The 24,021-nt window shown below is 43.5% G+C and overlaps 1 protein-coding gene across 2 annotated transcripts in view; it reads right to left on the reverse strand.

The window, feature by feature from the left end:
• The window catches only part of VWF (von Willebrand factor), a 204,098-nt gene that overhangs the window by 149,491 nt on the left and 30,586 nt on the right, over positions 1 to 24,021 (reverse strand). For both annotated transcript variants that reach the window (XM_006028763.3, XM_006028762.3), the window contains exons 8-15: positions 23,359 to 23,481; positions 20,993 to 21,104; positions 19,305 to 19,351; positions 15,075 to 15,211; positions 13,509 to 13,647; positions 12,602 to 12,702; positions 7,861 to 8,056; positions 5,352 to 5,567 (exon numbers count right to left, since the gene is read on the reverse strand). In XM_006028763.3, the coding sequence (XP_006028825.1) occupies positions 5,352 to 5,567; positions 7,861 to 8,056; positions 12,602 to 12,702; positions 13,509 to 13,647; positions 15,075 to 15,211; positions 19,305 to 19,351; positions 20,993 to 21,104; positions 23,359 to 23,481 (1,071 nt within the window). The remainder of the gene's footprint in view (positions 1 to 5,351; positions 5,568 to 7,860; positions 8,057 to 12,601; positions 12,703 to 13,508; positions 13,648 to 15,074; positions 15,212 to 19,304; positions 19,352 to 20,992; positions 21,105 to 23,358; positions 23,482 to 24,021) is intronic.

The following is a 24,021-nucleotide window of genomic DNA, read 5'->3' on the forward strand; positions in this document are numbered from 1 at the left end:
AGATGACCCAGCTAGATGCCTATCTAACCTCCTCTTGAAGACCCCCAGGGTAGGAGAGAGCACCACCTCCCTTGGGAGCCCATTCCAGACCTTGACCACTCTAACTGTGAAGAAGTTCTTCCTAATGTCTAGTCTAAATCTGCTCTCTGCTAGCTTATGGCCATTATTTCTTGTAACCCCCAGGGGTGCCTTGGTGAATAAAACCTCATCAATTCCCTTCTGTGCTCCCGTGATGAACTTATCGGCAGCCACAAGGTTGCCTCTCAACCTTCTCTTGCGGAGGCTGAAAAGGTCCAGGTTCTCTAGTCTCTCCTCGTAGGGCTTGGTCTGCAAGCCCTTAACCATACGAGTGGCCCTTCTCTGGACCCTCTCCAGGTTATCCGCATCCCTCTTGAAGTGAGGTGCCCAAAATTGCACGCAGTATTCCAACTGCGGTCTGACCAGCGCCTGGTAGAGGGGAAGTATCACCTCCTTGGTTCTGTTCGTCATGCATCTGCTGATGCACAATAAAGTGCCATTAGCTTTTCTGATGACTTCGTCACACTGACGACTCACGTTCATCTTAGAGTCCACTAGGACTCCAAGATCCCTTTCCGCTTCCGTGCCACCAAGCAGGTCATTAGATCATCATCAAAAATGATCTCTATTAGATCATTTTTGTCCCAGCAAAGAGGTTATTACAAAAGGAACTAGAGATGCACCACTGACACATCAAGATCCACATAGAATCATAGAAAAGGACCGCAAGAAATCATCTAGTCCAAACCCCTGCTCAAAGCAGGACCACCCCCAATTACATCATCCCAGCTTTGTCTACTCAGGTTTTAACAACCTCTATGAACAGAGATTCAACAACCTCTCTGGGTTGCCTGTTCCAGTGCTTTGTTACTCTCCTCATGGAAAAGTTTTTCCTAATGTCTAACCTAAATTTCCCTTGCTGCAACTTGAGACCATTGCTCCTTGTTCTGTTATCTGCCAACACTAAAAATGGTCTAGCTCCATCCTATTTGTAACCACTCTTCAGGTTAAAGGCTGTTATTAAATCCCTCCTCAGTCTTCTCTTCTCCAGACTAAATAAACCCATTGGTCTTATTCATCTAGATAATCCTATAGAAGGTAATGGGACTTAAACTTCTACAATGTGAACAAGGAGGAACTTCAAGCACAATTGAGAATGAAAGCTTTCATTTGATTCTCAATACGAGGAACAGCCATGAAAAATAACATCTGACTCCATGTCTGCTCCGATTTGGATCTAGATGGCACAAGTGTCCTGGATTTTCAAATGTATTGTCCCTGTACTTAGTTTTATTAATGCTTTAATTTCGGGCTAAATATGTCAAATTTAAGAGCACTCAATGTTCAGCACCCAAATCAATTCATAAGTAGCTTGATTGTCAGAAACTCCCAGGGCTAGCAATACTCGCCAAAAGTGTGAGATTCGTTAGGTGCTCAGCACCTGCAAAAGGTCAACTTAGGGGACAAATTTCAAGCATTTACTAACTTTTCATAATCTGACCCTTGGTATGTGCCTCTTTTAACCTACAGAGCTGGTAAATTATGCCCTAATTCTGTAAAGTGGAGTATCAATCTTGAGAGAAGCTTCTTAGTTGATTATATAATATCCAACACTAGGTGGCAGCAATGACAACCAATGTACATCTTCCCCAGAAGTGGGGAAACAGGGGAGTGCCAGGATTTTTCTCCAAAGCTTGTACTGTCAGGTGGGATTTACACTTTTTATGGAGCTTCCCAGGGTAAAAGCAGGGTTTTAAGCAGAAGCAGGGGGCTCAGAGGGGTGAGGGCAGGAGCTGCAGGCCAGATTATGCAAGTTCCTGTCACACTGTAGTCTAGTTCAAGGGGATGCAGGAGCTGCTCCTTTCACCACCCCAGAAGGACCTGACTGACCATGTCCTTTGTTATAGAAAAACAAGGCCTTGGATATCCTAGTGCTAATGGCTCTTCTATAGCTCCCTCAAAGGGACAGGGAATAGTAGGGCTAAGGCCCTGCTCTCCTATACCAAAACCAACAGCTCTGTACCAGCATAAGGGAAAGAGGACCCCATAAACTTAAAAACATGAGTCATTTTGGACATTTATATAAGGCCATCATTTCACAGCCTTTAGCAGATTTAGACAATACTATCACTTCCCCTTTTCATAACAGAAATAGAGAACAGATCCACAGAGAGGCTAAAGGACTTGCCAAAGGTTGCACAGGGAGCATGTAGCAGAGTATAGACTTAAATCCAGCTAACCCAAGTCTGAGGCTTTCACCACTAAGCTATCCTTTCTCTCTCAGATGATTCATCTATGTCCCTCAGAGCAGGTGGCATCCACTGGAAAGCAACTACCCATCCCTGGGGCTTCCTTCAGGTTCTGAGGAAGGGCACTAGATGCTTGTCCAACAGCCCTCACAACTATGCAGTTGGCCCAATAGAAAATATCACAGAAAATCCTTGCTAGACCATAAGCATTTTTAAGACCTAGGACAGGTTGGTAAGGTACCTATCATGCAAGTGCTTAAAGACCAGAAGCGTTATGCTATATTGGCCGTAGAATCACCTATGGCTGAGTTAGCTACCTGCTACTGATGAACTTTAAATTAAGTAAACTGGTTCCACTAAAACATACACCCATGAAGCAAAGGAGCAGTCACAGCTTCGGTGCATCAGACCATCAGCACGCATTATGCAGACTTCACATGCAAGTCTCAAGCCCATTAAAGGAGTGATTGTTCTTCTTCATGTGACAGGAGATGTCTGGGGCATCAGGATTATTTAATGGGCTCTGATGGATCTGCACTCAGGGAAATCAGTGCTAGATGAAGGTCCATAATGCATAGAGATGAGGAAGCAGTATTGCACTATTAAAGATTAATTGCGAAAATTGACTTGTTCAATTACAGCAAAAGCGATGGTGCATTATCACTGCTCTCTTGCTCTCTCGCTCTCTCTCAGCCTCCAGAGCGGAGCATTTTTAGAAGGATTTTTATTGGATTACTGTTCCACTATCTGAACATTTACATAAATTAGGTAAACATTATGAAACCATGCAGCAATTTAATACAATCCAATCTTGTTCTCATTCTCAGTAAATATTATCCAACCCATGGCAGTCAGAATTACTGAACTTCACCAGTACTGATAGTATCAAATGGGAACTCCAGTGACCTCTCACCTCCCTACCTTCCACAATGACTCAGTTTTTAAATGGCCACCCCACCCACAATTTGGGAAAGAATAATGGAACTGTGGGAACATGGCCAGGCCTACGTGCTTTCCCCCAGATTTCTCATTTGTCTTCTTTCTGATGAGTGAAATAAGTCTGGATAAAGGAAAAACATCTTTTCACAAGCGTTTGTGCAGATTTAGGGCCATTTTCATCACAATTTCATTCCAATGATTTTTTTTCCCCCAACCAAATCTCCCTAATTGTGAGAGAGAGAAAAAACAAACCAACAGACGTTGCTTGCTCTATTCCAGGGATCCCAAACTGTGATACACATACCCCTGGGGGTATGCAAGACATCCCGGGGGGGGGGGGGGGGGGGGGGGGGCGGGTGTAGGGGGGGGGGGGGGTACATGGGAGAAATTGTGTAATGGCAGATCTAATTTTCATTATCATAACTGGCATTTAAGGGATTAAAATACAAAATGTATGCAGGCAGCTGGTAAATCTGGAAGGGGGTATGAAATCAGAAAAAGTTTGGAAAACTCTGTTCTACTCCATACAAAATCATTCTATTAATTTTTGCCACCCTATTTCCCACCTTTCCCCACAGCTTGTTATCTTCATTCGCCTGCTATGTTTTCTCCTTTAAATTGCTAGCTTTGGGGGACTGAGGCTTCCCTTTACAATAGGCCAGGTTTTCAAAGGATCCTATACAAACTAGATACTGAAATGCCATTGACTTTCAAGGCGAGCTCGGCTGTGAACTCTCTCAGGCACAAATGAAATTCTCACCCTGTATGTTCATCCATAACCTGACAAATGGGTTCTCAATGGGAAGCTATATGCTACTTAAGCAATAATGATTAGTAAGTAGACATTAGACACCTAAATGCTATTCTATCTCACCCTATTCAGGTCCTTAAAATGCAGTAAGGCATCTGTTTTTGTAAGGGTGAAATTATACATTATGTTTAGGCCATGCTAAATCTATGGACTGTTACACGATATTAAAGTTAGAATGTGGTGTGAGCAGTAGCATGTTAAGGGTTGATACCAATTCTTGCCTGTACAGCTCTGACTTGCCACTAGAGGGCTGGAAAACAGGCGCATGGCTAGGAGTCAGGACATCTGGCTCTATCCCTGCTCTGGGGGGACAGGGGAGAGTCTGGAAGCAGTGCATTCTGGGATACTAGAGGACTGGCACTTGGGAGTTTAATCACCATGGAGCAGGTTGAAGTTACCCTAATACAAACTAGGTAGCACAGCCCAGAGTTAACCCTCACCTGAAGTGGCATAATTTTGAGCTGTTCAGAGACACTTAGCTTAAGTTAACAAGTGGTAACATGTGAATGCTCACATTTTAAGTGTTCTTAGTATGGTATGAGTGAAATGTGAAACTTCACTCAAAGACATCATCATCTTACACTTAAGACTAAATCATAAAAAAGCTGCAAGTAAGAGGAGGACCCACCTACTTTTTGCATTAATTATTTGAAAGGGACTTGAGCAGGATGGAAGTCCACTTATTAGATACCTAATAGAAGGAACAAAATTTAAACCCCAGTGCTTTATCAAAGGTTTTCCAGCATCAGGTTCACAGTAGAGTCTACTGGCCATGCAGAAAAAGGGGCTAAGCAGGATCAGCTAAGCTGAATTCACATAGCTGCAAAATGATGCAACTAAATAACTGACTTGGCCACTTGCTCAGAATCCAAACTGAATAAGCTGCTAGTTTGCAACTTAACCAGGGATCTGATCCAGTATTTTCATACCCTCTGCTCCAGCTGATATCTGCAAAAACTAAAGAGTCTAGGATCTCACAGGTTTGAGCCCCTAAAGAGGAAATGCCAAAGTATTCGCACATTGCCATAAACACTATGAGACTACTGATATCTCCAGTCCCAGCTGTTCAAAAACTTTGCAGATAAGCAATTAAAAGTTATGAAGGTTTGTTTGAACCAAGGCATCAAACCAGCTGAGGGTTGCTCTACGACAGTTAACCGGCCTGATGCTAAGCACCCAGCTGGAGGGCAAGAGCTGAGACTTCTCCACAACTCACAGAAAATAAATTCAGCATCTTGCATGACTCAGATCCTTCAATTCTCTGCCTCTTGAATGTTATCACAGGACACCATGGAGTCAATGCGAGAAAACAGCTCTCAGGAACATTTACTTACAGCAGAAGTCTGGTTCCCTCCACTTGATGAGGACATCTTTCCTAGCACATGCTGTGGCATAGCTAGAAATAGCAGAACACAAGCAATCTTTGCCATCAGAACAGGAGCAAACATCGTAGTGGCAGTTCTTCAGATAGGGAGAAGGATTGACTTCATGATGACAAGGCTCAAACAGGGGGGACATCAGAATGGAGCAGGACGCCTCTGCATACTTGGCTAAAAGGAGAAAAATGTTATATGTGCATAGTAGACTACAAGATCAGGGACAGTAAAGAGGAAATAGAGAAACTGGAGGAAGTCAACCATTACCCTTTTACTTGCCTTATAAAATAATTCAATGGAAGAGAAAAATTTGATCCTCCACCTAAAATGTTAACGCATTCTCCGTTAAATAGTAATAGCAGATAATAGTAAACCAAACAAAGGAAAACCTCTGTGTTTTATGCTATTACCAGAAGTGGAATTGTTGGCTCCCCCTACAGTTAAGGTTGCCTGGTTCAGTTTGCTTCTTGTTCCGAGGTCCTGTTTTCAATTGTATATAATCTTATCAAAGTGAAACTCAGAAAGCTGAAACTTGCCATGCCCTATCCCCACAGATTGACCAGGCATGCTCCACCCAGGGGCCAGGGGTTCTTCCTGCAATTGCTCCTGCTTGAACCAAGGGGCTTCTGTGGCATATGACACCAGAATGGAGAGTAGGGAGAGAACAAGAACTGTGCCTGCAGAGACCTCCCTTGTAGTAGGCGAACACTACAAAAGGAAAGAAGGAAGCAGTTTTATTTGGAATGCAGAGGGGGGTAAGGGAAAGGCACAGAGGAATGGGGTGGGAGAAGCCAGCTGGGGAACGGGGTAAGGAATATGGCAGAAACAGAGAAAGTGGGGGATCAGGAGCCAGGACTTCTGAGATTGGCTGAGAGCAGGGGGAAGGGATACAGGAGCCAGTACCATGTGTTAGTTAGAAACAGACTGTCACAACCCAAGGGTGTGATTTTTGTTTTTGTGTGCGCTTTGGCACCACTGAAATATTTTCCCGCCAAATTGTAGCTTTCTTTGCAGTGTGCATTTCTTCTTTGCAGCACAGAAAGAGTTCCCGCCATTTGTATTATAATTCGAGCCCCATTATTGGCTTGCGTGAAATTATTCACACGTGGCGGCTAGTGATTGGCTTGTTAGCCGTATAAAAGGCTTGGGTGGTTTCCACCCAAGCTGGAGAACTCCGAGGAGAACCCCGCCAAGGGAGGACTCCACGAACATCAGGAGGAGGAGACTTCACGCTGTGTGAAGATCTCTAGGCGCTGTGGAGCCTATCGGACCCAGCGCATTTAAAGCAGGCAACAGGGGTCTGATCAGCCTCTAGCCTCTCCCCGTCACCGAGCGCAATCCTCGACGTATCCCTCTTCCCTGTGCACAAAAAGATCCACGGAGCCTAGCAAACTTCGTGTGAGTCTATTCAGAGCTCTTCACTTCGAATCCCTGCGCACAAGTTCCACGGAGCCTAGCAAACTTCGTGTGAGTCTATTCAGAGCTCTTTGGTTCGAGTACTTTTTTCAGTTGGCACGACGGGCTCGCGGTTTAGAGCCTCCAACCGGACGGGCTAGAAGAGTGTTCACGGGAAGGAACTCTAGTCCACCTCTCATCTTTTCTATCTGTAACCGCAACTCAAGCAAGTTTTCCAGCCTACACTGCGACCATCTTTGGTGTAAGTAAACAATCTTTAAATCAACCATTACGCGTCTGTGCCTAATTCTAGCGTGTCGCCTGTTCTCTCCGATCCAGCGTGCCCGGGCTGCTGGCCACAGCCCGCGCGGAGTGAAAAAGGGCCCGGATCGCTCCCGGCCCGCACACAGACCAGGGAGGGTGAGAAGTTGGGACAGACTGAAAAAAAAAAAAGGCAGAGGCAAAAGAGTGAAGCGGTCTACGACCACTTGAGCATGCTGTCCTTCAAAGCCTGTAAATCAAAGGCAGTAGACCTGCATCTCAGCCCTGCTCTGGTCTCCACAAATAGCTGTAAAATCCATTGTTATAGACTATACTTCATCCTTCACTAGCACTGTGTCCACCTGAAGCTCTGCTTTTGGCACAGTCACTCCATGAGGTAAAGAGAAAGATGCCTGTGCTGTGGATCTCATGGTGTAAACTTCCTGATGGCTCAAGTCAGGGGTCATAAAGTTTTGGTTTTACATTATGGAATTGGTGGAAGGGAGATGTCAATTTTTAATAAGGAATTTCATTTTTTTTAAATTCATAGGAACATTAATAATGCTGCTGGGTCACACGTTTAGAAGTTAGGAAACCCCATGGTTAATGTTCTTTGTACAGTCTTAGTACAGTCTGGTATGCCCATGCATGATGATGCAGTTCTTGCTCTATAGGGCCCAGGCCTCATTTAATTTTTCTGTGGTGCAAATGCTAGTGCCATCTAATTCATGGCAACTGCATCCTTATTGGAACAAAAGGTCACCTGGTGCTGTACTGTGGTTTATGTTCAGTTCAGTTTAGGATTTAGTACCTAAGCGAGGATTGAAGCTACAGGGCTCGCTGTCTTGCTTTAACAAATCTTGGCAATCTGCATTGAGCTTCCAAGCATTTCCGAAGTCTTCCACAAGGGCTTCGACCATGCCAGAAGGTATAAGAAAGTCATCCCCTTGGTTGCCATTGTAATTTCCACATAGGCCACATGTTCTTTCAGTATACACAGGGGAAAGCTTAAAGACAGAAAGTGAGAATGGTTATTCTTTGATAAATATCCCCAATTTCATAACAATATTTTTATTAGAACGTGAATGTGACCAATTCTTTAAATGAACATATATCTCAAGTACATTTTTTTAAAGTTTCTGGTCTTACTTTATCATATTTCTGGCTGAACAATCTTTGCTTACTATTTTGACTACTATTTTTTTAAACAAGGAATAGAAACCTATGAGCAGTGTCTTTTTCTCCTACCAGTACAACTATTTTTTCCTACTAAAACGATAATTTTAAGAAGATTAGAAAAATTCATTTCCCCACAAAACATTTTACTTTGTGTATTATTAAATGCATGGTGCTATGCTCCTTTTCTCTGTTTCACCCATTTATGAGGATACTTAGGGTGGAAATCATTTTACAATACAGGAAAGTAATTGTAACATCACAAACATTGGGAAGATAAGTCTGGGGCACCCACAATATCTGAAAGCACTACAGCTCACTTTAAAAAAAAAGAATCTTGATTTGATGGTGTTGGCAGATGACCATGATAAAGACTCCAAGAATTGCTTTCTTTACACATTAAACAATGAGCTTTATTCAAATAAGAAAAACAATGCAACTCCTAAAGCTGCCCTGACGAATGGAGAACTTCTATCAGATGTGAACCTTCTCTTGTTGCAGGTCTGTCTGACTTCCCACTGCACATTGAAAGAGCCAGTAAAAATATCCTATACAAACATCTTTAATGCTATATTCTACCCAGCCTAACCTACGGATCCAGGGAAGCCTAAGGAGCTGCAAAAGGTAAAATGAGACCCTGAATTTAGACATAAAGGCAGCATGTATTTAGGGAACACCAGTATTGTAAAGCAGCAAGGACAAATTCTGACAGGATTTCAATAGGCTAATAGACTGGATTTCAATTGCCAGTGGCAATAAGGATTATGGATCTAGTACTTGATTGAACATTAAAAGTAAATTAGATTTCTACTCCTGGCAACACAGCTTGCCAGGAAACACAAGATAGTCCAGGGGCAGAGCAATCTGAATAGTCAAATACCTGTCACAGTTACTGTTCTGGCTAATGGAGCACTGATGAAATGTTCCCAAAGGGTTCTCAGTGCTGTCCTCACTAAGAAAATTAGCAATCATTGGGGCAAAGGGAAAAAAAGAGCATCACAAGGAGCAATCAGAAACTCTCAAGGAAAATGCATCTTTAATGCCTCTCTAAGGACATCAGCAATGTGCTGAGATAAGAGAGGCCCAGATCCAAGTCTGCCTACTAGACAGCTGAGGATTCAGCCTCTGCTCACCTCAAGAGTATGTGTACCTCAGGGTAACCACCTTCTTCTGCCTAAGAAGGGATACAACTCCCATTCTCTCAATGGGCAGGTTAGGGCATTTGACCCTGTATAATTTCACAGCTCTCCTGTTCTGTCAGCTCCAGAAACAGAGCCTAAGTCACCAGTGGAGGTGCATGGCTTTGTTCTCTCAATGGACACACTTAACCAACTTCCTCTTGTTGGGTTCCAGCTCAACCTGACAGCAGAGTGGAGATGTCTACCTGAGCTAGTACATTTAATGCTGACAGACAGCAGCACTGCCTTTACACTTAAGTAAAAGGAGTGGGGGGCTCCACTACAACTGGTGTGGTAGTGAGGCCCATATTTTACCCCACGGCCTAATGATTAAGGCACCAGGACATAGGCCAGGACATGGAAGACCTGGATAATAGGCCAACCCTGGGCTTGAGGGGATTTAAGCCCAGGTTTCCCGAAAGTGCCCTCATCACTAAGCCATATGCTAGGCAGGGGTTTAGGCAATTTCCACCTCTACAGTTGAAACTGTAAAAAAATCACAAGATCAGATGGAAAGCAAACATGAAAGATTCTGGCTCTGTGGCCCAGAGAAGGGGTCGCTGCCCTAGGAGGGAAGAAGCCTCTTTCTGGCCCCATCACTCAACTACCCAGCATCAACAGCAGGGGTGAAGGTTACCCTCAGCCATGCTTGTCTCACAGCCTGGTGGTTAGGACACTGATGGGGAATGTGGGGCCTGACTTCCAATTTACAGGGGCTAAGTGATAGTGACTTCAGAATCCAAAATCTCTCATGGTTCTTGAATAACCACTGACTTTGGTACCATACAGTCTCTATTTCTGGCTTTTTTTTTCACTGAGGTTTCTGAACGAATGCACTTCCAGACAGATTTGGATCACAACAAAACATAAGAGGAGTTAGATTCCTACTTGGATTGCTTCTGAGCATGTGCAGTAAGCTGACCCTAAAGACATGCGCAGTAATTCAAGGAACTGCTCAGCATATGCATAAGGAATGTAGGCATCATAAAGGAACTGTCAAGTGTTGTACAAGGTGGAATAGGATCACCTTTAGAGACTTAGGAAGCTTCTAGGCATGCATCTGCTACTCAGATGTCTTGAAGGCAAAGCTGGATCTGGGCCAAAAAGGCTGACTCTAGTTCAGATTCCATATATGTTTTTAAAATGTCAGGTCTTGTGTGAAAGGGTCAGCCCACAAGCTTCTAAAGGTCAATGGAGGGTTGCTTTGAAGAATTCAGATGAAAAATCTGAAAACTTGTAACTTTTTACCAGAAGTGTTTTTACAAGCAATGTTCTCACTTCCCCCAATTGTCAGAAATGTTTGGCCACAGGTCAGTCTATAAATATGATGTAAATTATAACTCAAAAGCAACAAGAAAGCTGATTCTGATAGAAGATTAGGGAAAGAACTCATAGCAGATCTTAATAATAAAAGAAGACAATGAGAGAAATGTTTGATACTAGCAAGTGGCAACCTCAATTTACAGTAAAGCTTTTGAAGTAGAATATCATATTTATTTGAAAAGCAAGATAAGGAGCTGATCAGGATATAAAGGGTCTGAGACCTGGCTGTAGGGACGGTAACTTCAGAGAAAAGTCAGAAATCCTGAGAGAGGCTAGTTGATTGCTCAACCCCCGCAAAAAAACTCCAGGTAGTCTGATATTTTATATCATTACAAGACTGGATTACAGCACAAACTGCTGCATCTACAATCTGAAGCTATTCCTAATGGTTCCCTCCCTTTACAAGTCTCTTTCAGCTTTGATGAAATCTTCTACTAAATGTACATGTTGAACTCCTTGTGCTACCAGGCAACCACCTTGAAAAAATCTGTAGGGAGGGAAATGGGGTGTAGCATATTGCCAAGATACCCACGGCAGCTTGGTTACCAGAGGCTGCCTAGACCCAGTAGGGTTGTCAACTATCTGTAAACTTAACGACGGTCCATAAACAAAACAGACTAAAAACACCTATCCATGAAATCCATAAAAAACATTGAACCATCCATAAAAAACTAAGCAACTGGGAACTTGATTGAAGATCCCTCATCAGAAAGAAGCTGGAGGCAAGTTTGATGGACAGATAGAGCAGAGCAGTGCCACCACATGTCTGAGTGGAAGTTCACCACCCTGCAGATAGTATTCTCAGGGGTTTGTAGCCTGTAGGAGGCTCCATAATCCCTTCCCTTACACCATGTGCTGCTCTTGCCTTCCATTGCCTGTCTGCAACACTGCTGGGTTACAGGTAAGCAGACAGCAATCCCCTGTTCAGGGTCCATGCCAGAATGAGATGTCAAAGCCAGCAGGAGTCAGGCTTAGGATGGGGCAAAATAGTGCAGGGTACAGTCAGAGGCATCAGCTTGTGGGGGGTGAGTAGGAGATCCCCGGAATGCTGGCAGCACAGAATAAAACTATTTTTGCATTTAAGCAGGGCTGCCAACCCAAGAAAATTTTGGTTACTGACAATCTGCAAGCTTTTTACTAACCATCAAACTTTTTTTTTAAATACAGTTGGTGTTAAAACCTTGAACTTGAACCTGGCCTTTGTCCAGGGTCTGGCAGAAAGGTTAAATTTACATTATATAACATATACAGAGTTCTGTGTGGACTAGTTTACCCTGACAAGTTTCAGGGTAAAATTATCCCATGCAGAACTCCATATTTCTGTTAAACTATATTGGTATTCAAGCCAACTCACTAAAAGCTAGTTCAGGCACCTCTATACCATGCTGCGGTCTACAGAGTACACATACCTGAGTTGAGCAAGAAGAACCATACATATCCTTCATGGTAGAAGCAGTATGCAATGTACATTGCGTATTTAACCTGATTTTATCCTTGAAAAGATGAATGCTTGTATTCATAGAAGCATAGTTTTGTTTTGTTTTTTCTCCTTTTCACCCTTGCAATCCCTATTGACTTCAGTGGGGACATGTAAGTGTAAATTGAATCAAAAATAGCTCAGAAGGTATTCAGAGCAAAAGTATTAATGGATAATGGTGACTGGCAGTGCACAGAAAACTAAAAAAAAATAAAAATAAAAACAAGCTGTTCTGGGATGCAAATGTTTGTGTATCTAGAAAACAAAAGGACCTGTATATTACTCTGAGGGCAGAAAGAGAATGGAATTTCTAATATGCAACACAAAGGAATGTCTCACATGAGACAAGAAAATCTTTGTGTATGACTGGGTAGGTCGAGAGAGCAGGCAAAAAGTACCTTCACCAAGAGTTTGCCATGACCATCCCAGTCAATCTGCAAGTCTTCTCCATAGGTGAGGCGAACGGAAGACATTACTGTATGCTGGATACGGAGAACACCTAAAGAAAAAAAAAGAACATTGTTTCAGACAAGCAGAGATGCAATCTCTCATAAGCAGGAACGATACAGAGAGGTGGGGACACCATGACTTCATTAACCCCTGCAATGGGTCTAACAGAGTCACTTACTTTGGCTTTGTCTATGCTGTGTTTTTGGAACCCTGGTGCAAGCATCTTAATTTGCAGTGGTCAGATTAACCCAGGGTTAAAAGCCAATACTAATGGGAGTATAATGACAGTGCTGATCTAACATTGCAACCTGCACGCTCTAGATTCTCCAGAAAGTGCTGAGATAGATGAGCAGTACTGATGCCTTGTAGAAAGTTGCACCATGCTAAAGCAAGCAACAGCACTCAAGTTTACCTGTTACACCAAAGGCCCTATGTATATGCCCAATGCTCTGGTCAAATCAGCAACTGTCCCTTCTGTTGGCTGAGCCCTAAAAACACTTGTAAGCCCCCAATGTCTAAGCATCATGCAAGAACTCAAAGTTAATGTTGTAAAATTTCAAACTTGTGGACTACAGAAATGGACAGTGACAGTGAGTTTGAACTGCATGGGTCAGTTCCCCAAAACGGCCCAAATCAGGACAACTGCTGATGTCCATAGAACCCAGCCAGTTTATGCCAGGTTCACACCTAGGTGCGTGTGCAAGAGAACCAGGAATGACAGGTATTCCAGTTAATAGACAGTACAGCAGACATGACTCAGAGTTAGAAAAGAGAAAAATTTGACAGAGCCAGGAAAAAGTTGAGAAGGGTGACACCTTAGTTTCTGGCTTGAATTGTTAGCCGCCACAAACACACCTTGCACCAAAGGAATTTGGATGTCCCGTCCATTCAGAGAAATTCCTCCCCCATGCTTCATTTTAATGATGCTGTTCTCCATGTCTTTGAGTCGGACGGAGGCTGAGCGAGTGCATACCGCATCCAGATCATCTGCACACTAGAGAGAAGCCAACAATTTTTCTGAACATGAGTTAATTACATGGATAACAGATCCACCAGCACGCTGGACTAGAAGCCCTCGTTTGGCTGTGTTTCTAGGGTCACACACATCAACTACAAGGCAGTGGCTGTCCTTACAAAAAGGGTCTGTGGGAGCTGAGCAGCAGCTAGGTGAGGAAAACCCCAGGGGAGTTGAGCTGCATGGTGTTATTCAAGACTGTCCTATGCATGATGGATGAGACACCACTGCACCAGCCTAGTCTAATGAGGAAGATCAGTGTGCTGCTCTGGTTTTCATCATTCAGGATTGCTGCTGTTACTATTAGTGACGGTTTGGATAGAATATTACAACGTACGTAGGATGGTGACTCATGGCCCCCAGCCCTCTGTGTTTGGTTCCAAAAGAGCAGTTTCAGTGAAAACCAGTTAGGCCACTTACACTAGCTCTCAGAGCTCTCATATCAGAGCGGGTCTGGGAAAGGCTCACTAAGTCCACCACCACGGCTTGGCAATGTAGAAGCAAATGAGTTCTCTGTGACCCCACCCCTTCACCCTTCCTGATCTGTCCTTGCTCCCCTGCAAATGCCTGACTTGTGCCCACCTCCTAAATTCCCTAAGATAGGTCAATCCCTCCCCTTACTCCTTCTGCAGTGGCCCTTCCTCCTTCCCCACCCCCCACAATCTTCCTTCTCTCTGCAAATTTCCTCCTTTCCCTGACCTACTTCAGTATCCTCCCCTCCAATGTTCAGTTGACTCTCTTACTTCCATACCGATGCTGACACACCTGTCAAAAACTCCCCCCTTTAAACACCCAAGCATTTTACTCTGGATGGTCTCTCTCTAGCCCCAACATGCTCTGGCACCATTCCTGTTTCTCCCTGGCAAGCTCCATTCCATGTCCTTCTACTAGGCCCTTCTTGTTCTTTATGTGGCAGAGGGTAAAGGACAAAAATCTCAAAGGGCGGATCAGTCAACGTGACTGTGAAAAAAGTCACATGTAAACTAGGAGTCATTATGGTAATTTTCTTCATACAGCACTACTCAGCTTCTGGAGAAGTGCACTTCTATATAACCTGAGTAGTACATGCCCCAGGCTGTTTCTAAGCAAGCAGCCTACATGGCTCATTGCATGGGGTGTGCCGTCTCTTGTCTTCATAGGCTGATCTGGCAAAACTCCAGGAAGAGAAACAGAGAAAGGAGTCTCACTGTGAATTTGCATCCCCAACAGGAGCCTGAAGGACTGGCATCACAGAGGCAAAACATATGTTAATTCAAGAAAGAAATTCTATCTGCTATTTGAATTAGTCATTTAATAGGAAAATGGCATTTGTCTACTTAGGAATAACTCTTCCTCACATAGCTCCCTCCCAACACATACATACATACAACCCTCTCCACATATACATACAGGCAGAGTATGCATACCTGGACAGTGTCGATGATAACAGAAAAGGACTTCTCCTCACAGTCTTTGGCAAATAAATATTGACAGATCCCACTGAAGGTAAAATATTTGTTGTCAAAACTTTTGAAATGGGACTGGCCGGTGACAGAGCATTCTCCTATTAAAAAAAAAAACGTGAGAGAGATATAAGCAGATTCCTACCAACTAGGAACAAAGACCTGATCTTCATGAGACACAAGAGGATGGGGAAACTGAGGTAGGTCACTAGGCCCAAAGCTCCTAATGGCCTGGGAGTGCTGAAAGGATGGCTTATCTTGTGGCTTACTCCTGTAATTTATTTTCTGTTAGAAATAAGGACTCCAGCTAAAATTAGAAAGATTAGAAAATGCGTGCTAACCTTACGCACATTGGGGAGTATCCATGCCTTCCCAGAGACCCAAAACAATACTTCAGAGTGAAGCTTAAATATGGCTTTAAATAAATGCCACAGACTCTATTCGGACTCTCTGCACTGGGTGAATATTATCTCTTACTAGTGCATTGCAAGCCAATCATAGGACTTCACTGGGGCTACATTTTATATGTACTTGTATATCAAACAGCACCACTTTAAGTAAATCAGTTTTTTAAACTAGTGCAAAAAACTACGTGGATGCCCTCAGTTCAATTTCAACTCACCACATATCAGTTTCATTTCGTTAGCGAATTTAAAGGTACAAGCTAATATAATAATACTTCTTACGTGTGGAGGTTCTAAGCGCTTTATGTCTGAGATTATATAATCAAAGGCTAAATAATACTTATCTATAAAATGGGAAAATACTAAGAGTTGAAATGATTCACTCAAGGACACATAGTAGGCGTAGCCAGGAGACTGTATCTTCCAGTTTCCAGTCTAGCACTCTCTTTCCAAAAGCCACATTGCCTCTGTATCTACACAGTGCTTCACACCATCTTAACTACCTGTTGTTTTTTTTAAATCTATTTTAGTTAAACTCACTGCAGAACTAGGGCCTCTGCACATTAAACATGAAACTAACAACATCTCTTTGTGCTCCCCCCCTTGTGCTCTTCTTTGTGCCAATACCTTACACACATAGGTTTTGGCAGGTTGCTACTTGCTAGCAATGTCTGTGCGTCTCTGGAGTATTATAATGCCACCTTATCATGGCTATGGTGTGTGAAATTCTGCTTCACAGAGCAGAAAGAGGGTTGATTCTTTTGTTGGGCTGTCTTGAACTCAAATAACTTACTCCAGCATTTAGGTGAAAATACTTTCATCTCATGAATCACAAAAGGGATAAAGAGCTCAAAGTCAATCAGACTGAGATGCCATTAAGCCTTCCTTACATGAACAGAATTTATATTAGTTGCTACTCTTACATTTATTTTATTTAATTTCCATTAAGGCAGAAATAAATCCAGCGCATAACAGCTAAAAGCAAAGCTCTTACAGGATCAAACTGAATTCCAGCTTGCAGTCCCTCCCTCTGTGAAAAAGAACTCTTTAAATCCATATTTCAATGCATCTCCTCTGTATGCATATATAGGGAAGAAGCTTGTTCTACCTGGTTGGCAACCAAAGCACAGCTTGCAACCAACTCGGTTATCCAACTCTCATTTAGGAGCAATTCTATTTCTCCCTCTGGGCACAAAAGTGCCTCCCACCACAAAAAGAATAGGATTGCCCTCTGGAGATGCATAGACATCTGTAGAAACTTATTTTTATTTCTAAGACACTATTGTTGAGATGTTAGTCTAAGGCAGGGGTGGGCAAAATGCGGCCCAGGGACCGGATGCGGCCCACCAGGCCATTCTATCTGGCCCACAGGGCCCCTAAAAAATTTAGAAAATTAATATTAATCTGCCCTGGGCTGCCCGTCATGAAGCCTTTGATGGCTTGCTGAAACTCAGTAGGCGGCCCTCTGCCTAAAATAATTGCCCGCCCCTGTCTAAGGACTGTGTGTCCATTGGACTAAGAGCTACATACACACATGTTAAGGCAAACTCCTTGCAATTTAAGCATACTGTTTTATTTTGGAAGGCCCCCTATACAGACATGGAGTCTCATAGGAGCTAAGGGATGCAGGGATCTGTTTGCCCAGAACAAATTGCAGGTGCTAAACCCTAAATATCAAGCCACATACAAAGAAATGAGTATGACTATGGCATATATGGCTTCAGAGTGTATTACATTTATTTTTCTTAAGTAGGTACACATACATCGAAGAAATTTAGATATTTAAGAACAATAATCACCAAGGACAATCAAATAACTCAAGAAATGAAGACAAGAATTTACAGTGCTAAATATGCCTGGTAAGCCTGGATAAAATAATGGCGTCAAGGATAATCTCAACAAACCTTAAAATCCAGATTTATAATACAGTTGTTCAACCTGTCCTTTTATGTGGGTGTGAATCCTGAATACTGACAGGGGCAAATGGAAAAAGGCTGCAAGTGTTTGAAAACAAAGGTCTAAGGAAAAATACTTGGTGCAGTAAAAGAAAACAGTATGGAGGAAAAGACATAATCAAGAGCTTGTGGACTGTTACCAAAGACTTCATGTCTTGAGCAAGATAAGAGCACAGGAAATTAAATGGGCAGGATATAATCACAAGAACCAATGAGAAAAGGCATGTGAAACAGATTTTGGAAGCTAAGGTGGACAGTATGATGGAGGAATGACAAATATAAGCTACTGATATTTTTCACCCCTGTTTGTCCAGTAAAGTCAACACAGCTTAGAGTCCAGCTCCGTTTCTCTATGCCCTCTCATGTAGAATTTTAAGCTGTCCTCTGGCTGAAGACCTATGCTCCATACTTGTCTCCTTTGAGACTGGAGAGGTGAATCTAGAGGCCTCCACCAGGAACACTCCAAGCTACATTTTTAGCTAGCAAAAGAAGTATCTTTCATGTTAAAGTTGATTGCCTTTCTTCTGAAGTCAAGAGACGCAATAAACCTGGAACCTCAGGGATGGGGGTGAGAGAGAGGGTGCTGTGTACTGGAGTTTCTGTTTTAAATAGTCTCTTTTGCAACCTGACTCTTGAAAATATCTCTACCAAACAGAAGAGCTTAAGTTTAGACCATATATTCAGGCCTTCACAGCATTTGTGCAAAACAAGTCAATTCATTTCAAAAGACCCCACACCCTCAACTTTCACTTTTTTCCCTGGAATTCCAGAGCTAATGCTCTTTTTATTTCAAGCCAGGGATGCTTGCTTAAAAGCCAGTGCAAGTCCTCCGTGGGTGAAGTCAAAGCAGGTGCAAAGCAGGTACAGTTCCCCACGTTAGGGCCCTCATTGATTTCCCTGTGCCTTTCCCCTAATGATCTATGGGTTTTTCCCACTTCCTGTAGTCCAACAGCCCTGGGGTCTCCACCCCGCTCCTCCTGGCCTTCCCCCTCTCTAAAGTCTCAGGACAGAGAAGGACAGAAAAAAAACCCCACCTATAGCATCCTTCTAGAGAGGATCACATGCAGGGCAGAAAGAGTAAGCACAGTCTCAACTCAGGCCTGTTCTCCACTGAAGGCAATGTTGGTATAGAGGGGACCTGGCAGCAGGTGTTCATCTAAGGGCAGGTGAGTGAAGAGGGAAGCAGGTGAGTAGCCAAGAGGCAAGTATCACCTGCCCATTGTGGGACCTGGGTGATTTTCGGAGAGGTGGGGAGCAGGGGAAGAGAGGAGGAGAGCAAGATGAAGAAATAGTTTGAGAGAAAAAGGTGGCCAGTCTGTCACCATCATAGGAACGATGGCCTACTCCTTGATACAGACACAGGACTTGGAGCCCAGGCCTGCAAACACTATTGATCCTACTGCACATGTGGTCCAATTTATTTCTGTATAGCTTTGTTCCATGAGCAGTGCTTGCAGGCTCAGGCCATTAGTTACAAACCACTTAGTATCACAGCAGTTTTCCCTTACCTGGCAGCTACTGTCCCGAAACTACACACCTTTCACAACTTGGTGAGTTATGCAATGAAAAGGGGACTTCTGCTTCTCCCTGTCACCCTCTGCCCCACCTCCCCCCCAACACAGGTATTTTCACTGCTCTACACAGAACCTCCCACACAAAGTCTGATTTATCTTGCAAAGAGAACTTCTGAAATATAATCTCAGGGCTGGCCTGTAACTAGAGCCTGCAGCAAGAACAAAGATAAATTCACCCTTTGTGTGGCCGTAGGTACGCGGGACTGATCTGGGCAAGGCTTACTGCCTTGTTAGGAGCTGTATGCACAAGGGTCAACATACCTGGGCACTCCTCATTGCTGCAGATCCAGGTACCACGTCGGCAAACACTAGAGGAAATATTGTGAAACGGTTAGCGTCCACATGGCATTTCCCCACATAGTTAGAAGTGAAGCCCTCTGCCCCTTCCTTTCAGGAGCATAAAACCAATGCAATTCTCCACCCCACACACTCCTGTTGTGCTCACAACCTCACTTAATGTATGCGTCCTCTACACCCCTTCCACCTCTCCTCCCCACAGCCAGCCCTTTGGGAAATGCTGCCTATTGAATCAATGGAGCTATAAGAGGACTGAAGTTTCTCTTTTTGGCAAGCCCCTCCTTTATAAAGGCATCTTCTTCTAAAACTCAATGACTTGTAAACCAAATTCTCAGGCGGTTTCTACTGAACCTGTCCCCTCCCCCTCCCCAAACACTTTGCTTCCAAGTCAGAGTCTTAACAGTGAACATCCTTCATGTGCATGAGGGAGAAATACAAATGAAGTTTATTTTCAGAACTCTGAATGGCACTCTAGGTACAGTGGCATCCTCCAAAGCAAATGGTAGCATCAGGCACAGTTGGTATGTGTTAGCAGGTGCTGCTTTTAGGCCTGGACCTATCTGGCTCCACACCAGCAACCCCTACAGCTTTTAAAATAATAGCTTGAAGAAAAAGTGTTAAGGTGATCCTTTTTCTTTTCTTCTTTTAACCCCTTAGCCCATCCCTCATAATTTTTTTGGAGGTTGTTGAGTTCATTAGGGTGATCCAGGCCAGGATCAATGGAACAACCTCTAGCAAAGGAATAAGAACATCAGAAGTGCCATATTGGGTCAGATTCATCTAGCCCAGGAACCTGCCTCTGACAGTGGCAAGTATTAAATGCTGAAGAGGGACAGTATATATTGAGGCTGAATTGCAGGGAGCATTTTCTAAGACTGAAGTCTATTTAACCTGGACTGGGCTGTCCAGGGCAGAATGGTCAGGACAGTGTGGTCAAACCCAGATGTCCCTAGGCTGCCAACTCAATGGGAGCTATTAAGATGGTCAAGTGATGGATCCTTCTCCACTGACAAGATGAAGAAAGAGCTGCTTCTTACCGAGTCCAACAATACACAGTAACTGCCACCTCTACTGCATTGTGGCCTTGGCTCGACCTTACATAAGGCCATCCTCCTGTTGTGTAACAGATAATATCTGCCCCTAACTCCTCGCATACATGCGCACACACACACTCTCCAGTCAGGATATATTATTCATTCCCCTTCCTCTCTTCAGACAACTGACCTCCCCTGTCAGGCTGTCCTGTAGAGGTGAAACAAGGAACTTGGGCTATGAAGCTGAGAAGGAGCAATACAACAGAGGAAATTCTGAACAGAGTTTAAGGGAGGTTAATAAATGTAGCTAGTTAAACAAAACTCCACTGTCCAACACTAGCTAGAGCTAGGAGACTACAGGTCTGTCTTATCCGCAGGAAACAGGTATTTTTCCACTGCTGGAAAACACATCCCTCACACAATTCTCTTAGATCAAATATCTCAGTTTAAAAAAAAATGGGTTAGGTTTTGTTTTTGTGAACAGTGGGGCTGGGGCTTCTGCCAATTCTGCCAATAAAAGACTGGGGCTTCTGCCAATTCAAAGAAATAAAACACAAACTCGAAAAACCAGCTTGAAACTCAAGTGCAAAGGCTCCTCCTGTACAGAGGTATATTTACCAGAAGTTGCAGTCCTTGGAGATGGAGGAGCCAGGAGGATGGTGCCTGCCAGAATGTATGCAAGAGCATTCAGAGCTGTCGACGCAATGGTCACCATCAAGTAGTTTCCCCTCTGGATGGGTCAGGCAAGGGGAAAAAAAAAGAATTAAATGAATTATTGGCAAGAGCTCACATGCATTGTTACCCCAGGCGAGCCATACTTGGACAGCTAATTAAAATAAAAGCTGGGACACCACTCCAGAGAACCTCATGGGAGCTAGTGATGAAATTTGTTCAGACGCCACCTCTCCTGCAAACGTGCTGAACGATGCATCACTGGAAGCCCAAAGGATCACACTCTTCATTGTTACTTGCAAAATGCAGATTCAAGCCAAACCAAGGTGTCCAAGTACCCCCATGCTGGGACACCAGAGACATGGAAAACAAATTAAATGAGCCCTAATATTAGACCTGAATTTTCCCAGACATGTGAATTTAAAATGTAGTGTACCACGTCTCTGGATGATAAATTCCACAGGGGATAAATCCCAGGACCAGGGTCACACCCTTATCAGAAGTAAGTATGTCTAAGGGTTGACCTAGTGGTTTTTAAGCAGATGCAAGGAGTGAGGAAAGGATATAACAACATCTGAGGAATGGATATCGGGTAACCCTGCAATGTGGCTGGCAAAGAGCTGCTACTTTGCTGGCTAGCCAAGATATAAGCTGTAGCTGCCTTGGCCAAGAAGCAGTAGAAGGCACTTGCATGCTACTACTAACTGGACTGAGAGACAAATGAGTAGAGCTATAGGGCCTGTCCCTCCTTCCCTTACCTCTCTGCTTCACTTCTGCAGAAATTCAGAAACAATAAGACTAAGTCTCCAGATAAAAGGGGATGGAAAGAGCTACTAAAAATGAAATGGTGACCCTCTCACACTCCAGCTGCAGCCCACTGATGTGACCATGCTCCAAAACCCAAAGGCAATGCTCATCTTACTTAGTTACATGTGGTAACTGGCAAATTACTCCAGTGAGCCAAAACACACATCTTTGTATATGTAAGGAAATGTTTGATGATAAGCATGACCCACAAGAATATGCCAACTTAGAAAAGGAAGAGGGGGTATATTGACCTTGCAGTGAACAATGAAGGCTTCATGTGGCTCTGATGAACATAACATCAACCAAAAAGAAGTAAGACCCTTGAGGATGGGTAGTTGGCACCCAAAAGCTTGTTTAACATTCATAGATTCACAGATTGTAAGGCCAGAAAGGACCTCGGAAGATCATCAGGTCCAGTTCCCTGCACCAAGCAGGTAAGACAACTGGGGGTCAGGTGACCCCAGCAAGGTGACTACCTAGTCCTCTCTTGAAGATTTCCAGGGTAGGTGACTGCACCATCTCTTGAGGGAGCTTATTCCACAGTTTGGACACCCTGACTGCAAAGAAGCTTTTCCTAATGTTGAGCCCGAATCGATCTTCCAGGAGTTTGTGGCCATTACTCCTGGTTTTCCCCTCAGGTGCCCTGGTGAACAGTTGCTCACCAAGCCCTTGATGTACTTCCCTAGTGTAACAGTAAGCTGCTACCAGGTCCCCTCTCAGCCTTCTTTTCCTCAGGCTGAAGAGTCCCAGATCCCTCAGCCTTTCCTCGTATGCCTTGCCTTTTAAGACTCTGATCATATGTGTGGCTCTTCTTTGGACTCTGTCAAGCTTATCCACGTCCAACATCTATCCTGACTATAGAACTGGCATAAAAAAAATCACCAAAAAAAACCCCTCTCGCTTGGCACATTTCCTGGACTATCACAGCTACAATAACACTCCATTGCTCCAACAGTAGACAGAGGAAGACAACAAGGACAGTGAAAATGTTTAGTTACACAAGTAGTCCCACTGAAATCAATGAGATAATGTGCATGAATAAGGCCCTGATAATTCAGCCTATGGATTTATACCACCTGGGCTCCCTCTGGGTGATATAAAAGTACCACTCTTCTTTCTTTAATAAAGTACCTCACAGTACACTTCTCACCTTCTTCCTCTGATGGCTGGTCTCCTCCAATGAAAAGTAACACAGAAGAAATCCAGATTTGTAAGCATCACATCATGTGGTACATCACCAGGAAAGGAAGAGTTCCTAGAGCATTAACTGGTACTGGCATTCACAAAGACCTTTATTTTTTACAGGGTTTAAATAGCAGTCCTTTCATAAAGCAATCATACAGGCAGTATAAAAATGAACCTATTCTAGGACAGTCACAAAAAGAAGAGAAGCGCTTCTGATTTCAGGAACATTTGAAGACAAACACTGGTTCCCTTCTTCTAATAAAATAGGTAATACTACTGCCAAATGTTTCTCTATGTAAATAAATCAATAAATAAATTACCAGGGCAGCTGCAGCCATCCACACATTGTCCTCGACACACTTCATTGATATTCAGACTCTGACAGGTTTTGGCACAAGGAGAGATGCACTCCTTATACTCCATGCCAACTGGACATCTTGGCCCTGAAACAGATCAATGAAATTAGAAATGCAAATCTCTTAATAGCTGCTAATCTTTTCAATCATCCTGGAAGGAATACCCGAGGTCAGATAAGGCCAAATCCTGCCCAATTAAATTATTTCATTTTTAGGAATAAAATATGTTAGAACTTGGTTTATTAATATCAAAATCTGCCAGTTTGTTATACATATGTTTTTAAGGTAAGATATATCTATATTTTCTACAAATCGCATATCTCTACCCACCTGCTCTTGCTTTTATGATCCAAACCTGGAAACAAACCAATGAAGATGTCCTGAGACTTCCCTCTGTAACTGCTCTCAAGAACACTTCTGAGCAGATATTGGGAGTAATCCCAAGAAACCTCATCAGCACATTTCTGAAGTTGCAACACACAACTGGGACATACAAGGGGACAGCCCACCTGTGATGTGCTACTGCTACAGTGCAGACAAGCTCTTAATCTTTCCCATAGTCTCCCCACATCATAACAGTGCCAGCCTTCCCTGAAAGGCACTCTCTACTCTCAATGGCAAGGTCTG

Source organism: Alligator sinensis, unplaced genomic scaffold, assembly GCF_000455745.1.
Source record: "Alligator sinensis unplaced genomic scaffold, ASM45574v1 scaffold35_1, whole genome shotgun sequence".
Classification (NCBI taxonomy): domain Eukaryota; kingdom Metazoa; phylum Chordata; order Crocodylia; family Alligatoridae; genus Alligator; species Alligator sinensis.